Source organism: Melanaphis sacchari, unplaced genomic scaffold, assembly GCF_002803265.2.
Source record: "Melanaphis sacchari strain LSU unplaced genomic scaffold, SCAv2.0 Contig129_pilon_pilon, whole genome shotgun sequence".
Lineage (NCBI taxonomy): Eukaryota > Metazoa > Arthropoda > Insecta > Hemiptera > Aphididae > Melanaphis > Melanaphis sacchari.
The window spans coordinates 315,590-335,423 of record NW_020270526.1 but is presented as its reverse complement, the minus strand read 5'-3'; the positions used below and the strand labels follow the sequence as shown (position 1 = coordinate 335,423).

The following is a 19,834-nucleotide window of genomic DNA, read 5'->3' as shown; positions in this document are numbered from 1 at the left end:
ACTATAGAGTATAGAGTAAGTATAGAATAGGTATATATGAAGTCATAAAGATTATAAGATATAATTACTATAGTTAAAACAACATATTTTACACGTGATACAATTTCCAGTTGTTTGTGTTATATTATGGTACAAATAATTATAATTAACAAATAATAACGTGTTAAATATTAAATTTTAAATTCTGAGTAGATCTATAAATGTATTAGTTTTACAATGATGTTTTTTTTTTTTTTTTAGTACCTGAAATCACCATTCGGCCATTCGGGTTAGTGAAAATGATTAAATATTAAACTTTGAGAGGTCTCTTGGTAACAAATTCTAATTGGTAATTTGAGAATCAACAATTCCAAAACTTTTCAAATTAGTTAGGAAAAAAAAATAAGAACAAAAAGAAATTCTTAAGCGAAATTGATATTGTTTTTTTTTTTTTGTGAGATTTAAAAATAAATAACTATAGAACAATAAAAATTCATACAAACATAATTTACTATTTACTAAATGTAGATATACAATATCAATGTATCACTTAAAAATATTTTTCCTGTTTTTAACCTAATTTGGTATATATATTTTTGACATTTTTAGTTTTTTCTTTTAATTTACGTATTATAAAATTTTGTTTTTGAGTAGGATAAAACTTGAAAAAGGTTCCTCATATATTGTTTACATCCCAATTAATTATTTGTTTTTTAATAAGCGTTTAAATTTAAAAGTTTTACAAAATTTATCAAAAACACGAAAATTTCAAAATTATCATATATTTAAATATTTTTAAAGCTCGAAAATTAATTACTAGATTCCTCATATATTATTGTGTTACTGCTAATAATTAAAAAGTCGCAATTATCTTTTATGAGCCACTGAAGTTCAAATTTTGATAATATTTGATTTTCAAATGTTTACGATAATGAGTTATTCACTATATCAATTATTTAGATTTTGAACGGAACGATGATTGTATTAATTTTACAATGATGCGTTTTTTATTTGTAAGTACACACGATGAGCTGTTGATATAATGCTTCAATTTTTAACTTAAACAGTGGTTTTAAATAGGAAATAAGATTTAGTTTGTAATTTAAAAATGTCAAAATTAAAAATTCTGAGCACTTTTTTTATTATCATGAAAAACAAACAAAAAAATTAAGAAAAACAAATATTTTTACGTTAAGCCAGATTTTTAACTAAATTGATTTCTAAATTACTCGTATTTATTATTATTTAAAAAAAAAACCACAAAACCTTGAAATTTTCATGAATTATTTATATTGTTATTTTCTATGTAGCGTATAATATTTAAAATATTTTGAATTTTTCTAAAATATTCATAGACAATTGAAATTTTCAATTTTTTTTTTTTTTTTTTTATTAATGTTAATTAAAAATGTATGAATGAAAAAAATGCTTAAAAATTTAATACAAAGTTCTTATAAGTGAATCATTTCCCATTTAAAAATTATTGAACATTTAGAGTCACAACATTTTTTTTTATGAGTATTTAAGTTTTATTACCTCATAGTTTTGAAAATTAAATATGAGATTTCTCTTAAATAGTTATTATAAAATCGTAAAATCTAAAAAGTGTATACATATATATATATATATATATATAAATTCAATTATTTTTAATAGACATTTTAAGTTCAAGTTCAATCGAAATTACTTATTTAAAACATCAATAGTAATGTAAATTATTTAGTTATAATGTAAAAATATTTTTTGTGGGAACTTAAAACTTATAACTTACATGTTTTATATGTTCATGAAATTTATTATACCCATTGATATTTTTGATTTACTTAAAGATATTATTAATCTATACTATAAACCTATTTTTATTCTATTACGGTATTTAGATAAATTCAATTTTTAACAAGAAGTTACAATATTATATTATTTTATAATAACGCAACGCTAAACAATTAAAAAATATATTAATTAAAATTTTTTAAACTGACAAATTTTGTTGATTTAGATATTAATTGTCTTACTAAAAACCTGAAATAGCTATCTGATTAACGTCAAATACCCCCAAAATATATATCGTTGTAAATAAAATACATATTGTCGTAAAATTAAATCCATTTTAATTTATCTTACAGATATCTAGACACTTTTTTTTATATTTTTTTATTTTGGCACAGAAAAACGTAAAAACAGTTCGATAGTTTTGGCACAAGACAAAACCAAGCAACTGTACTTACACTGTACGTGATCATGCAGTCTGTGCACATTATATATTTCAAAAAATGTCAGCAATCGTGGCAATAAATATTATTTGTATGTACACTGTTTCATTTATAGTTGTTTTAAATTTATTTTTTGACAATAGGTACTGCAGGTGGTTTAGTAATACAGTATAAATAATAAATATATTTGTTGTGTATCTGACTAATGAATAAATAATAGTCAAATATAGATAATAATTTTTTATTATTATTATTATTATTATTTATATGAATATGATATTCCTGTATACCTAACAAAGTATTCAATTAAAGTGAAAATAGATTTATAATTACTACTAAAAATTTTGTTACAGTTTTTTTCTAAAAACTGTTATAGTTTCAATTCGTTCATTCCTGCTTTGTACTAAAAGTCATTGAGTGGGCGTCAGAGCTTTATATTAAGAAATAATAAAAAAATAAACAAATTCCACGGGTTATTATTAAAAAAATATAAATAAAATATATTTATACGATCATTAGGTATCGTCCAATTTTGATTTATTCGTGATTTTTCAATTCAAGTTTTCAAATCAATTTAACGACACATTAAAATCGTGTACTATACCCGCAAAGCTAAACATATCATGGGTTTTTATTTAAGTTATTTTCAAAATATTATTAAATACGACAATACTATTTGAGTCTGGTTTACTCTTTTATTGAATATTTTATAGGTGAAGGTATCCCAAAATATATTGGTACATTGCATAGGTTTGTTTATTTTATTTATTATTTATAGTCTACAGTGAAACAGACGGACAAATATGTGTAGTATTATGTTGATGTACATAATATTGCATTAAATATTTACACATGTAAGTTTAAGTTGGATAACGATATAGACTCAATAGAGATAACTTACTCGTATATATTTACGAAAACGTTCTACATTTATGATATTATTGTAACATTGAAATATGACGTGTACTCAGTAAATAAAAAATCGATCCACATTTTTTTCTATGATGAAATGTTTTTCACGTTAGACGTTACGAGCTTTGCATCAATGCCGAGGGATTTCTATCGATTCTGCCTGGCTTTTTTTTTCTAATAGAGAAAAGGGTTCATCGATTCCGCCAGTATTGGTTTTATTGTTTTGGGTTATTATTTCCAAAACTTAAATGTTTCACATTCCATCATTATAGTTACTTAAAACAACATGTTTAGAAAAGAACAATCATATAATTATAATTATTCTATTGGCATGTATTATCTAAAAGAAAACATTTTTTTACTTTAAAAAATAATTAATTAGTTGTCCATGTATAGTGATATTACTGGTAAAATAGATAAATAACCGATTGCGATACTGAACGCACTAGGTACTGAGAGTATCTATATATAAAAACCACATACACCCACCACCGTTTATAAAATTATATTTTTAGTGAATGTAAAAATGTTAAATAAAAATAATAAAAGTTTGATTATTCATAACGCATATTATATATATTTATTTCTTATTTTGCTTTCTCGGTCGTTTCTTCCGGGGGCGATTTTAATTTTAATTTATGTATTTATTTTTTTTTTTTGTTTTATATAAAATTAAAGGATACGAAATCGGTACGAATTCTTTGACTCTGGGCCATGTTTACACGAAGGGATTCTGTTTATGTTTCAGATGCATTTTATTGTCTAGAAGTTCGATGTAGGTACGCGCGCGCGCGAACACACACGCACACACACACACACACATACACGTGTTGGGAGAGGAAAAGTGTTGTAAACTATTAAACACGAGGCGCGCGCAGGGAAACACATACAACACTCGCTCGTTAACACATGTTCAGCAAAATCGGCGTTTCTGACGAAAAAAAAAAGTAATAATAAAAATAAAACGATTTTTTGTGTATTTCAAAAGTCCGCATGACATGGTAATGTATAATAATATAATATATCATGTATATATTATATTGTACAAGTGTGTTTTTCTGAGTACCACACATATGGGTACGGGTGGTCCGTTTGAGGATCTACGAATATTCAATACCTACCGCGTTTACCGTCTTGAACGTTTTAACCTTTTTTTTTTAATTTCCACCTCCCGTCTTTAACGATCTGCTCCTTGTATGTAGGTACATCATATCACGGTGATTAATGCGTAGGAGATTTGTCGCGAAAAACCAAAAAAAATACACACTTTAAAAACACTATTTATAATGTCTATAGAGTACACAGCGAGTACGTTATAATACTATGTATTATATAATATTTATACACTTTCTAAAATAATGATTTCTGCGCGTAATGATTTATTTCTAAACAAAATAGTTTTAATAGTACCTACTTAAAATAATCGTTTAACTATTTACATAATGTACATGTGATACACATTGATTTAAATTTACTATATTCAGCCTTTTATTCAATACGAAATATCGAACATTCACGTTTTGTCGATATAATTTAATAATTATGTAGAAAGAGACTAGAGATGACGTTTGATATTTGTATTCGCACAACTGATGGTTGGACCAATTATAATATTATTTACAAAATGTAAAAAAAAAAAAATTATATATTAATAAATAAATTATATACATCACACTTTAATCTAAAAAAATAAAACTTCACGACATGTATCTAACTAAAACAAAGTAATAATGTTGTTGTACACAATATACTAAGTAATTAAATTTATTGTTGTTATCCTTAATTTAATATGACATTTTATTTTATATCCGCTGGAAGTTTATTTCGCTAATATATGTTTGAATTATAATGGTGAAAACTTTTCTCCAAAGGATAAACTAAGAAATATGTTCGTTGTCTCAAAACATTTTTTTAAAGAAAAAAAATAATACTATCCCAAATGAATTTAAAATATTTTTATTTCGCACTTTTATAATATTATATATTGTACTGAACTAAAAATACTCATAACTTACTCCTCGCGCTGAAGCCAGTTATAAAATGTTTTATGAATGCTTCATGAGAATTTCCGGGTAATCATAATATTCAGATTAAAGATAAAATATTCGAATATTCATTTATAGTTGTGAAAGACATATTATTGAAAGGAATCATGCGATAACCTATATAATGCTTCAATATACGGATTTGGCTTTCCATCCATTTTAATATTAACGACGAATGTTATAATATATATTTCGCGATGTACGATAAAATCAAATATACATTTAGCAAAAATATAACTTATTCTACATTTATACACAAAAGAACATTATACCCGATTTGAGTGGTATTTACAGTTTTTAATATGTTACTGTATTTATATATACGTTTAATATTTTTTTTTAAACACGACATTTCAATATATACGCGATACACACCATATACATATGTACACAAACTGTGACAGCTTAACAAAATTTCGGACAGTCATAATAATGGTGGAGACTTATGTGTTGTGGTAATCCGCTACTGGCATTCATAGCGTTGTCCATGACGGTCTGTTGTGTCTGGCCGGCCGCAGTCGCTGATCTTCTCGCGACCGTGCTATAACCTAAAATGAATTGATTTAATAATAATAATAAGATTAATAGGTGTTCGATAAAATAACAGATTAACGTCGCCGTCGTCATCAGACGCTAGACGACTAAAAATATGATATTATAATGGCTGGCGTCTGCGAGCGCATATACATTTTTCACACCCACTTGGCCACTTGTACCTTTTTGACTTTTAGCCAATGTGTGGCGAAATTGACACGTCTAACTAAGAAGGAAAAAATATGTCATCGTATTTCACAGTCAACAAGTGGTTTTGTTTTAAATTATATATATTATATATTTTGACAAGGCCACGTGCGTTTCGGAGGACCTACGCGGTCGGTGACGAAACCTCTTGACCTTGCATACGAAAATAATTAAATACCTCGATGTATATAATGCGACTCTATACATGGTGCAAAACACTCGTCGTCATCTTGCACCCAACTCTGCACATTATATTATTATTATTATTATTATTATTAAATACTTTCGACTCTCGCTCCCTGTGACACCGTGTATGTCTGATGTATATAAATATAATATATGGATAATGGTGGCCATTATACACTGTAGCACACACGTCAACACTGCAGTGCTCACCCGAGGGGGTAACCCACACAATTAGACATTGCGGTCGTCTAAATGCGTGGAGGTCAAAGGGATCGTATCGTACACAATAATAATATGTAGGTCAGAATAAAAAATATTATATCAATACGCATAAAAAACACGGTTTGACCCATTTATGTTAAGTATATTATATTATGTTATATTATTATAATAAGACAACGAGGTTTTCTTTTTATACGACACTATTTCTCAGTCACAGCACACTGTTTATTGCCAACATGTGATATAAAATTGGTCCACGGGGGTTTATTTTTTATTTTTTATGAATGCACAACGAGACGCGTTTAAACGATGCGTGCTGGCGACCTAAACACTGTTCGTAAACAACTAAAACCGCCATGTCGTACGTTCTAAACGATATGCACACAAAGATTGCGTTTGTTTCACTTTTTGAAATCGTCGGACTATAATAATATGTCTGTGTACATGTATAGATAGATATTAACGTCATGTTTAAAATTCGGCCCCACGAATACTCAGTAAATCTGTATTGACAAAAGCCACATCGATACCATTATTTATTACTCTGACTAGTAGAAATAATGATTTATTTATCGAAGAAAAAAATAAAATAAAAAGAGAATGAAAATTCGTTAACCGTGACATTTTTGAGTAGAAGATTTGAAAAAAAAAAAAACCATCGTCCTGAAAGTATATTATAAAATATTATGACGATTTTTAGATACTCTCGTACACCGCATAGTTCGGAGATTCCAACAAAACCATCACTATTGTTTTAAGAGTGTTATAGGTACGCGTAATGACACGAAGATGATAACTATATTAGCGTGGTGATTTTATTATTTTAATTCACGCGCTCGTGTTGTTTTATTATTATTGCTCCGTTGCGTTTGGTTAGTGTCTACCCGTAGCTTACGGTTTTCTGCGCGGCAATAACAATAACGATAAATATTCGAATTATCCATGCCACTTGGTTTCAATATCACAAGTATTATTATAGTGCGGCTGTGACTATGGTGCATACGACGCTTGAGGATTATTGTGTTAGCAGCTCGTAATAACCATTAGGTCCGTTTTGTCCGTGTGCACCAACGGTATCTCTATATTATAGCGTTAAAGTTTTAATTCAAATCATTTGTATTAATGTTCGTGGTCAGTTGAGCGTACTTAGTACGTACCTTACGTAGGATTACGTTTTTATTTTTAATTTGGGCAATACAGGGCTTTTTTTCGGTAAAAGATTTGGTCGGGTAAAATTACTGTTTCGTTTGTGCGGTGGCTAATTGTAAAATAATAATAATGTTAACAATTTTTCGTTCATTTTAGTCTTAGAGAATTAGAAAAACATTAGCTGCTTTCATCAAAAACAATAAGAGTAATTTTATCTTTAAACTTTACGACTCCTTTATAGCGGGACCGAAGTCCAATTTATAAAATATATAAAATACGAGTATATTCGTGTTATTAAATTATTTCTATATTAACGACGTCTAATGGAAAATTTCTAAAAGCTTAATCTGGAAAAGCAGTTTCTTTTAGATAATAAATTTAAGATACTTTTATAATCGAATACATTTATAATACTTTAAAGAGTTCATTTTAAAATTCAGCATTTTTTTTTTTTTTTAATTAGAAAATCTCATAAATCATTAAAGTATGTTATTTGGCAAGCGATCCGAGTAAACCAATCTCAGATTCGTTTTTAAATGGTTTTTAACTGCAGTTGAATGCAGTTGAACTGCACCTGTCCAAATGTTTTGCATTTTGTTGTTGTAAACTATTTATACAGAAAGACATTTATAGTCAACACATATAATATTCCATCGTATGGTATTGATTATTTTTTAATTTTTATAAAAAATAATTATTTTATTACGTCAGAATAAATGATAATTGTTATTATAATTAATAGTTTTGAGTGATGAAAAGGATCCGAAGTCAATGCAGTAAATTATTCGCTCAGCTTCCATTACATTTGAACACACTGCGCCTATTATAAGTATAGGTACTTGACATATTTCAAATGTAATAAAAATTTAAAATTAAATAAATATTCTTACCAAAGAATACATTTTAATTTGTTTTTTTCTTACTATTTCATACAGCAAAAAAATATTTAATAAAACTTTTAATTTTTAGATATACAAATTGTATAGCCTTTGTCGTAATATTAAGAATAAATCTTTTGATTTTATTATTATTTTATATAGATTAAGATTCCAAACGTATAATATTTTTTTTTCAATAACGATATATATAATATATTAAAGTAATTAATACTACAATGTAATTAGTAATAATTTTCATACATACACATACACCGTATTTTATTATTATTTTTAAAAAAAATATTAAGAAAATAGGATAACTAAACGATTGATCTCAGTTATTATCATATAAATTTATTATTCACGTAGTACTATTATAAATTCTTATTATACATTTTGGTCACAAATGTTTTATTGGGTTTTTTTTACTTATAAGTTACTAAAAATGTGTACCTAGGTAATTTATAAATAAAATCGATTAAACTTAATTGTGTATATTATACTTATAAACATAAATTACTTAAACGTTGACGAATTGTTAGTCATATCTGATTTATGAAATGACAACATAATTTTGGAATTAAAATATTAACAGACATTATTTATGAGTTTATGATAATATAGTAATAGTATAATATTATAAATAAATATACAAAAGCAGTAGTGTAACAAAAAAACTCAGATAATTTACAGTGAGACTAATATTCTCGAATTAATTATTCAGATTTTCACGTAATGCATTTATTAAAAATATAAAACAAGAAAATATTTCGCTTAGTATAAAAATAATTCTTAAATTTAAAAAACTACAAATATAATTAAAAACCTAGTTTAAAAAAGTTGAAAAGCTTAGTTTTTCATTTTTGAAGATCAATTTTAAAATTTAAATTGTTGTTTATTACCTATTAAAATTATTATATTCTTTACATTTATTATGCTTTACTTATTCATTTTATAATTAAATCTTTCAATATATAATTATACATTTGGTTTCTTTTAATTTTTTTCTGTGAGTTGAAATATTTTATGAAAACAGTTATAATTCATAAAAATGTTAAAAATATATTCTATTATACGTAGTATTTCATAACTTATAGACACATCGCACACATGCAATATTATAATGACATAGATTATTAAGCACTTGAGTATAGCAAGGGATATATATTTTATCCATAATATGGAGGATTGTTCAATAGGATCATTGACATAAAATGCACCACACATATTATGTGTAACATGATATGTGTAATGCAAAAAAAAACCTTTTACAACCAGACATAGTTTATTGGGTTAAAACCTAAAATCGAAATAATCAAAACGCTCGATGGGCAAATTTTTGTTTTTAGGACTGTGGTATGACACAGCCGGCAGGTGATACTATATACAGTTCTAATTAATTTGTTATTGCTCTCTTGACTATTAACCTACACCCCGTGAGTGGTCAAACACTCCAGTCATCGCACATTACAACAAACTTTCTCGCATATTTATTGTCGACGTGTCTTTTTTACTCAACCACTCGCACAAATATTAAGTAGGTATACATGTATAATATAATCGATTTAACGACCTCTATAAAGTATTTGATCGCACTCTTTAACACTGAACAGTTTAGGTGTACGTATAGCTATGACTAAATATAAATAACAAATAGGTTTTAATTATAAAAACAAAATAGGTACTCACCATTATCGTGAGTCAAGTTATACTGGCAACCGTAATCAAACTGTTCTTGGTAACCTCCTGTGCCGCCGACGTAACCGTCAGACTTTTGACTTTGCCAAAAGTTTGCCGCAAAATGGTCCAACTGATCGTTCCTGCTGCAGTACCCTCCACCGCTGTTAATGCCAATTCCTCCACCGCCTGTACCACTACTGTAGTCCTGTTGCTGCTGTTGCTGGTGGTGGTATCCCGCGACCACCGAGGTTGTTGCGTCCTTGTAATCGTATTGGTCATGCAGGTAACAAGCCGCTGATTGTGACTGTGATTGCGATTGTTGCGAATGTGATTGAGTGGTGACTGATTGCAGTTGCTGCTGCTGCTGTGGAGGTTGTGGTGGCTGTGGAGGTGGCAGAATTGGTGACGATTGCGTCTGTGGCAACGACTGCGGTTGCTGCTGTTGGACGGCCGGAAGATGATGATGCTGTTGTTGTTGTTGCAGTTGTAGGTTCTGGTGATGATGATGATGGTGGAGGTGCTGATGGTACTGTGACGTTTGGTAACTACTACCGACGCCACCAATCGGTCCAACAGTCTTCTGTTGGCACTTGCGACGGAATCCCCGGGGTCTTCGTCTGAATGAGCTCTCTTCGAACATCAACTCCGACGCTGGATCCACTGTCCAGTAGTGACCTTTTCCCGGACGTCCCAGCCCTTTTGGCAACTTGATAAAACATTCGTTTAGTGATAAATTGTGCCGCACTGAATTTTTCCATCCCTGTGAAAAACTATTCATTTTACTACATAGATCAATATATTATAATTTAATTAATAATGTATGCGCACATGTAAATGACGTGTATTTAATTGCCCAATATATTATAATTATATTCAGTATACAACACATGTAGATATATATCATTTATTGTATTACTAATATCAAATATAATATTTTCACTTACGTATTTGTTTTACATAATACGATCCATGCAACATAGCATTTGTGGTGCATATAAGGGGAGAGATGATTCAGAAAGGATAAAAATAAATATTCAACTATAAAATGTTATGATTTATTATGTAATAATTTAAATTAAATTTTTAAATTATTATTAGGGCAATTTTTGATTTTGGGTTTTTTCGAGACGCACATATTAAATCTAAGTAGACCTCCGCGTGAGTGTGATCAATATATACATCGTTTCATTAAAAGGAGACAATATGTATGCTAAAATATTTACACTAAATACGGAAAATTACTTATATATATATTTATTTGAACTTAAAAATATTTATACATAATTATGTGTGCGAAAATATAAGTATATTATTATGAAAACAATTGAATTATACATAGAATTTTTTAGTTTTTATGATAGGTTTAAATTGGGCATGATATAATATAATTATCAGTGGTCGGAACTGTTGGGAATCATCACTCGGTTTAGATGTGTTTTTACCTAACTTAATTTAACTGCGCTATACGATTATTTAATTCATAATAGAATAATACAAATTAAAAAATATCACTATACTCGTATAATCATATCACAACTTTTATGAAAATTTAATAGAGCGCATCAAAATACACTGTATTGTTATTCAGTTATTAATCATAATACATTATGTAAATAATAGGTACTAGTGACTAGTGAGTAAAATCTTAAGCGAAACTGATAACCTGAAGTATCCAATGTCCATAAAATCGACACATATAGCAGGTACATAATTCGTTGGGATATATTGTGATTACATTTTTTTAAATTTTAAATGAATTTTATTTATTTATTTTGGGATTATTAAAAAATATATATATATATATATATGATATAAAATACAAATTATAAACTGTAAATTCTTGTAAAAATTAAATTTCAAAGTATTAAAATTAAAATTTGCGCTATTTACAATAGAAAATTTTGAAGAAGTTTTACTGCTAATAATTAGTAATTACTGAAATAACACTGTATTATATATCTACATTGTTTTAAAAACAAACAAAATAAATATAAAAAAAAAGTGTTATTATAGTGCTGCTACAACAACTAGTATATTATTTCTAAGTTCCAACCATTAATAATAATTATTAAATGGCCATATGTCACGCAGGTACATAGCCAACCAAACGCAAAAAAAACAAAAGTTGATATTATATAATTAAAAATTAAAATCATATTGTTATATTTTCAAATAGAGATATGAACCTTATAAAAACGTAGTAATCAATGTTAGAGTTTTATGTTCTTGTTTGGCTTGACATAAATAAAAAGTTTTACATCGTTTGATTACATAATATCATTAAAATCAATTGTTTTTAAAATCGCATTAATAAATCTTAAATATTTATCCTTAATTTTTTAATATAGTTTCGGTAAATTAAGTATTAAAAGCACACATTATAAATTTTCAATACAAAAGAAAAAATATGTTAACTCCACGAAAACAACTTAATATTTACCATTAGAAGTCTTGATAATTAAAAGTGAATGAATGCTGTACGAATATGACATAAAGTAGAAACATAAATATTTTTTATGACATAATTGTCGAATACCCTAAATTCACGAGAAAACTGAAACACACCTACTTTAATAGAAAAATTATTAATCAAATAGATAATATACTAATACTAATTTTGTGAGAGAATTACCTATAGTTACCTAACTTGTTCATAATATTAAACATTTTTTTTAAATAATTAATACAAAACTGACTATAAAGAAAAATTCATCCTAGGTGAATGAAATTGTTCCTTTTTAAACAATCATCTCATCTCGACTTTTGAAACTATAAACATTTCACATTACAATATTGTACTTATTCATGAGTAATTTACGTGTAATCCTTGGTCATAAGTAGGGCTTAGATTTTAAAGCAAATGCTTCTTTTTTCATGAATAAGATAGAAATCTAATTTTTATACATAAATTCGTTTCACATAATTATTCTAATTCCAAATAAACCAATTTATTTTTGCTTTTTTTATTGCTCTTTTTCAATTATTCCAGATGTGGAATTTTTTATGTTTATTATTCTATAATCATAAAAAAAAATTAATTTAACTTATTAATTATGTTCCAAGTTTTCACATTTCTTATTAAAAATGTGAAAACCTGGAGTACGGACTAAAATGATTGTCTTGAATTATTATTGTTTTCGTTATCGGCTTAATTGTTAAATGTATTAAACGTATATAGATTATGGATATAAAACATTCTATCAGATAACAGAGTTTCACTACTGCAAATCTTGCAAAATATAGGGTAGTTAATTCTTTTTTTAATTTAAATCAATTTTTCAATTTTATAAATTTATAACTAATTCATTTTTGATCATACCTTTTTTTTTTGCTTTTCTAAAACAATTTTGTGCTTTTTTTGTTATTTATTATGCTTTAAAATCAGAGCCCTAGTTATAAGTTATAATAAAATTATTTGTATCTACTTTATAGTGCCTTCTGCTAATTGTTTCTATTCAGTAACACGGCCAAAATTACTAACTCATAATAAGTACTAAACATTTTAATATTGTGTTAAATTCCGACAATGTTTATTATATTAGTTATTACCATTACATTATTATTTATGTTAAATATTAGTTATATTATAAGTATTAAGATCTATAGGTTCTATGAGAAGACTTCGTTAATCGTTATAATGATTACCACGATATGTTTATGGTTTATCATTAAAATATGGCATATTTTTAGCAGTACTGTAATTTGCTACCAATGTGAATTTTTTCTTAACCTTTACTCATAAAGGCATTTTGATGGGTCTAGTATGTACTAATAACTACCTGAAGTACATTTTAATTTAAATAAGTAAGGCAATAAAATAATATAATTTTAGTATACCTATTTAGTTTTTAATACCAATAAAATTAGTAAAATTTTATCACATTAGTCGTTAGTAGTTTATCCTGAATAAATATTTTGTTCATTAATTTGATCATTCCATCTGGTTCAATATTTATTAAGTTTTATGAAAATTTATTTTAGATAATAATAATGTAATTAATACATTATGTACCTATAGGTAGGTATATACAAACAGTGAAATTTTTTATCTAATTTAAACTAACTACATTTAACTACGATATTTAATATTTATATAACTGATCATAATTATTTATCATATTTTTAAATATTTTAAATTTTATATTAAATGTATATCATTAAAAAAAGAAACTATCAATATTCAAATATTATAATTGTGTTATTATGATCATGTTTTATGTTATATTTAGTAAGTATATAGATACATGTTGTCCGTTTATAATATAGGTACTAACAGTGAAGCACATATCAAGTCAACTAACTATATCGCAGCAAACAAAAACGTAGTAAGCAGAATTTTTAAAGATGTAACTATAATAATTGCCTGTTGGTTGTTTAAATGTGATTAAAATTTAAATTTTGAAAAAGTTACATATATCATTATTTTATAGTACCAATATATAATATCATACTTAGTATAGTAAAATCTATAAGAGTAAAATTATATTAAGTACAAAGTACAACATATTCATATGAATAAACGCCAATAGAATTTCAAGAATGAAATTGACCCAGAAAAAATAAAAGGATAAAATTATACCTAAGTTTAATTTATTTTTTTTAAATTGTTTTAAAGATTATCTTAAAATATCAATTAAAATATTAAAAAGTATTTATACAATTCATTTGAGCAAAAATAATATATTATAATTTTATGAGAATTTTTTTTCAGTTTTTTATTTTTCATAAATATTTCTTCATTTTTCATTTATTATCTATAGGTTTATACTATGACAAATTACTCCCGATTATACTGTACCATAAACAGCTACTGATATCATTTATATACCTATTTACATACCTGATATACTAATAACAATATTATTTATTTTAAAATATAGCTTAATACAAAGACTGCTTAAAATAAATTAACGAAGTTAACAATTAATATATTAATGTATAATTAGTTATAGTTAGTCAAGTATATGGGTGAATAATAGATTTTGATATTATACAAGTATAATACATATATGTATATATTTGTCTATAGTCAGTTATTTATTGTATTTTATACAACATAATGCATACAATTTGAAATTTTTGGAATTAAAATGTTTTAATATAAACATACCTACCCTAACATACCTAACCTACTATGAAAAAATAAGTACCTATATCTATTATATTTTTATAAATACATATTATATAGGTACCTACATGTTAAATCTACTTTTGTACTAAGTATACATACTGAATAGTGTATGCAATATGTACAATTGAACACATTATACCTACATAAAGTGAATAATAATAATAAAAAAGAAAATCAATGAATCATTGTCAAAAAGATAATTAATGTATATGTATTTTAATTATCTATATATATATATATTATATACCTACTAACTATTATTACTATTAAGTGTATGCACTATGCAAATAATATAATAACGATAGGTATATAATTCACGCCTATATGCATAATATTATATTATGTAGGACTTACCTATAGATGTACATCTCATGACATCAAATATTACCCCGTTATATACAATACTATACAGTCTTTATATTCAACATATTTATTTATTCATTCGTTTTATTTCACATTATTCTATTTATTTATTTTATCGTATTTTTTTTTTTTTTTTACTAAAACGGATTAATATTTTGACACCTAAGCGCAATATATGCGTTTTTATTATTTATACCTGTATGCTAACGTATACGACATACACTGTATACTTATGACATGAATAAATAAAGACCGAAGACACGCGCTACAGTTATATAGGTACGCCGTAGCGATTCTAATCATATCATGTTTAAACCCAGAATTTACTATGAAAAGCGCGTATTTACCTGGTAGGAACCTCTGAAGAAAGGGAATCTGTGCTGGAGGAAAGAGTATATTTCGCTCAACGTGAGCCTTTTCACCGGTGAACTCTGGATCGCCATGACGATTAGGGCTATGTACGAGTAAGGCGGTTTTTCGGACCTGCCGGTCCCGACACCGCCAGTCGCCGCCACCGTTTTCGCTGTCGTCCCGACACCGTTGTTCTTCTTGCAACTGTTATTGTTATTGTTGTTGATGTTGTTATTGTTGTTGTTATTGTTATTGCTGTTGCAGAGAGTTTTCCTCTCGTCATTTTCGTCCTCGGACTTAACGATCAACATATCCATGCCGTTATTTCGACGACGCTTGCGCTCGCGCGTTCGTCTCTTCTGTTATAAACTCGAGGTGAAGACGTGCACGACAATAATAATCGAAATAATTTTATTGTTAAAAAAAAAAAAAAAAACGAAGAATTTATATTAATGCAAATTTTTTTTTTTTTTTTAAACCAAAATTCAAAAAAAAAAAAAAAAAAAATACAAAACGGTAAATAGCAGCAATATTATAATATTATATTTAACGCACTCGTGTGTAATATACACAATATTAATATATTTACACCGAACGTTCACCGCAAACGTGTGTGCTGTACGGACCGTTGTTTACACCCGTCGTACACTAATCACGCATTACTAATGCAACCGGTTGGAGCGGTCGGGCGGACTGTCACCCCGGGCGGAGCGGCGGCTGGACCAGAGAGGAAAAAATGGGCAGGACGGTCGTCGGCCAATCCGTGACCACCGACGTTCCCGATAATGCGATAGTGGTACCGTAATAACAACGATGATAATGATTGTAGAGGGACACGCATGCAGCCTTCGACGACGCCGACACCTCGGCAAAGTGCCAACGCCGCGCGTAAATGCCGTACAACACCCATCGTGCTGTAATATATTATTATTTTGTCGTTTTCGTGAGTAAAAATCTAAAACGCCAAATAAATCATAATAACGCGTTGGGAATGCGTTAAAATCGCGCAGAAACGCGCGGTGTTATAACTATATACATCGATTGCAACAATACATATATCATGTCGTATATACGACTGATGACGAATTACACGCGTAAAGCTCCAAGCGTATACGCTCTTCGATTTGGCAATACCCGTGCGGAGTGCGCCGCGAGTGACGGCACTATGTGCATTTCAAAATAATCTACATGTATATAGTCATATAGACATATAGTCGTGTAGCCTGATATATAGGTACACACGCGTACCTAATATAATACAGTAATCGCGTGTGAATAATAGATATAATTATATATATATATATATAATCCGTAAACGATTCGATCGACGGTTTTATGGTGTTCGATGTGTGTATTATATTATTTATATTATAATTGATTGATTCCGATTGCAGTAATACTGTGTGGGCATAGTGAAATATGGCCTACACAACTACGCGCGTGTTAACACGTCAAAAATTGTACGGCGAAATATAGGAACAAACTGTAAACTGACCGTGGTATACTGTTGCAGCGTATAACTTTTTACTCGGAAAATAAATGGCGCAGTGTCGGGATATGAGCCCATTGCCTTATATAACTCGAATAAACGTCTGTAAAAATATAAATAATTAAGCGATTACGCCAAAAGCCAATTCAATTACAAGATTAGAGTAGTTGAGGGATAAAATAAAAAGAGAGTTACACACTGCGTGTGGGATGCAGTGATGTGGACTTTTTAAAAGAATAATGTTGTATTCATACGGGGAAATGTTATAAATTTAAAATGAATTTATGCCAAAGTTGTAGCAATAAGGTAGAAAAATCAGCATCACATTTGACTTCGATGTCGGTTAAAGATAATCGTGGAATATACTTTGCACGCAGAAAAATATTACTATACTACATAATATGAATATATTATAAAGACAGTATCTACGATGAAATAAAATGTATACAACTCAAGGGATATAAAATGCCATCGATAAGCACTGTCAAAGAGGTAAAAAAATCTATGAAAAAAATGAAAAATGATTAAGTTCTTTAAAACAATAATATAGGGTTTTATAACTATTTGTAAGATAATTGAATTTTAATAACTATATAATATATTATACGTAAAAACATTATTATTTTTCAATGCGGCTTATCATAGTAGGTATACTTAATACATATACTGTTTTATTACACTTTTTCTATTTATTTCCATATTTAATTTGCAGTTATTTCATATATAGTTGGTATATATTATGGTATTATGTGTATTTAATACTGTATACCATGTACTATGTACTTAAACACATTTTTTTCTTAGAAATAGTCAATAGGAGACCCAACAATTACATTGATATTAGTACCTTACAACATAATGGAGAAAAACAAAAAAACAACTTTAAGACGAACAAGAGTGTCAACGCAAAAATAGTTTCCGACAAAACAGATTTTCTTGTATTATTTTAAATCGTAAAAAAAATATCGTAGATACTTGAAAACATCACGTGTTCATATTAGCGTTATTTTTATACATAAATTATAATTTTAAAAATTATTGGATTTTTTTTGTTTAAGTTATTAATAGAAATTTTTAAATGTCAATAAAATATTACACGCTGTCAAAAGGTTTAAAAATTTAAAACAAGGTTCCTGGTGAATAATTCATACTAGAACTATAAAAAATGTATAGTCATTCTAAATTCAAATTTAAACAAAAAACAACAATTTTAATTATTTTGCTGCGATTTCTGTGAGAATTTGAAACTTTGGTGTAGGTATAATAGCCAATAGGTATATTATTATATTGTATACTACGCACAATGACATTTTCAAAATGTCTCGATTCATTTTATGATAATACGTATTTAACCTTTATTCACACCTTTCTAAATCGGTATTAACTCAAAAGTTAATAAATGTAATAAAAAATGTATAATATTATGATATAAATATTAAATATATACTATTGAAATAGTTAATAATATTAATAATCTAGATGAAAAGAAAACATTTATTTTATTCTTTTTTACTGTAATTCCAAACGTCCATTTTATTTGGCATATATATATTATTTAAGATATTATTTGGATCAGTATTTTTTGAAATATCTCTTTAAATATTTAATATTGTCAAGGATGAAAAACGGTCTTGTGGTATAGACCATAGTTGACCGTACATATTATGTATTGACACATTTCATTGTTGAAAATGATCTCTCACATGTTGCCAAAGAAATTGGTATGGTCGGATGAAATCGTAGAAGTTTTATACATTAGGAAAAGTTATAAATGTTATATATTTTTTTAATAAATTGATTTGATATTTGTGAATCAATGTTTTCGTTTACTTTCGAGGAATTCATTAAATTAGTTTCATTGCCATTTATCAAACTTCTAATTTTCAGCTGCAGCAGTAGATAAAACAAAATTTTTTGGAGATACAGGCTTCGTTCTCACTTTATTCTATGCTATCGTCGCCTACTCTACATAGCAAAATGGTTACTATTACATTTTTTTTTTTTGTATTCATTTTAATTACTGAATGTTACTATCAAATACAATTCATGAGTTACAGTTTACAACGCGTGTATTTTAACCTAGCCCATATCATATGATGATTACGAGTCGTATAATATTATACGCGCTATAGCGTGATCTTCAGTAACTATACCAAAAAAAATTAACATTTAGTCGTACTTTGGATAGACGTTTTTATATGATGGTTACTTTATTTAAATATAAACCATATACCTATAGACACGCTGCAATAGTTTAAAAAATCGATGTGATATGACAAAATGTATTTTAAATTTAAAAAACGTATTGTATCTGGCGTCGATGAACGACAAAGAGTCTACACGGTACAGCACTCGGTACTTTATAGGTACATTGTTTTGTGTATGTTGCGAGAACATTGACCATCCACGAGTCGTGATAAATATGCTTATTACGTTATGTTATACAGATACGAGAGTACGATCCATTTCATTCGGCGATCGCGACGGATGCGGCG

General features: G+C 27.5%; 1 protein-coding gene across 1 annotated transcript; it reads right to left on the bottom strand.

Annotated features, from left to right (window-relative positions):
• Nucleotides 1-4,518: 4,518 nt before the first annotated feature.
• Nucleotides 4,519-16,290, bottom strand: LOC112591092 (forkhead box protein D1-like). The gene is made up of 3 exons (XM_025334749.1): nt 15,847-16,290; nt 10,015-10,765; nt 4,519-5,697 (listed from the first exon to the last, which is right to left on the bottom strand). The coding sequence occupies exons 1-3, from the start codon at nt 16,165-16,167 to the stop codon at nt 5,555-5,557; spliced, it is 1,215 nt and encodes a 404-aa protein (XP_025190534.1). The 5' UTR covers nt 16,168-16,290; the 3' UTR covers nt 4,519-5,554.
• Nucleotides 16,291-19,834: the final 3,544 nt, after the last annotated feature.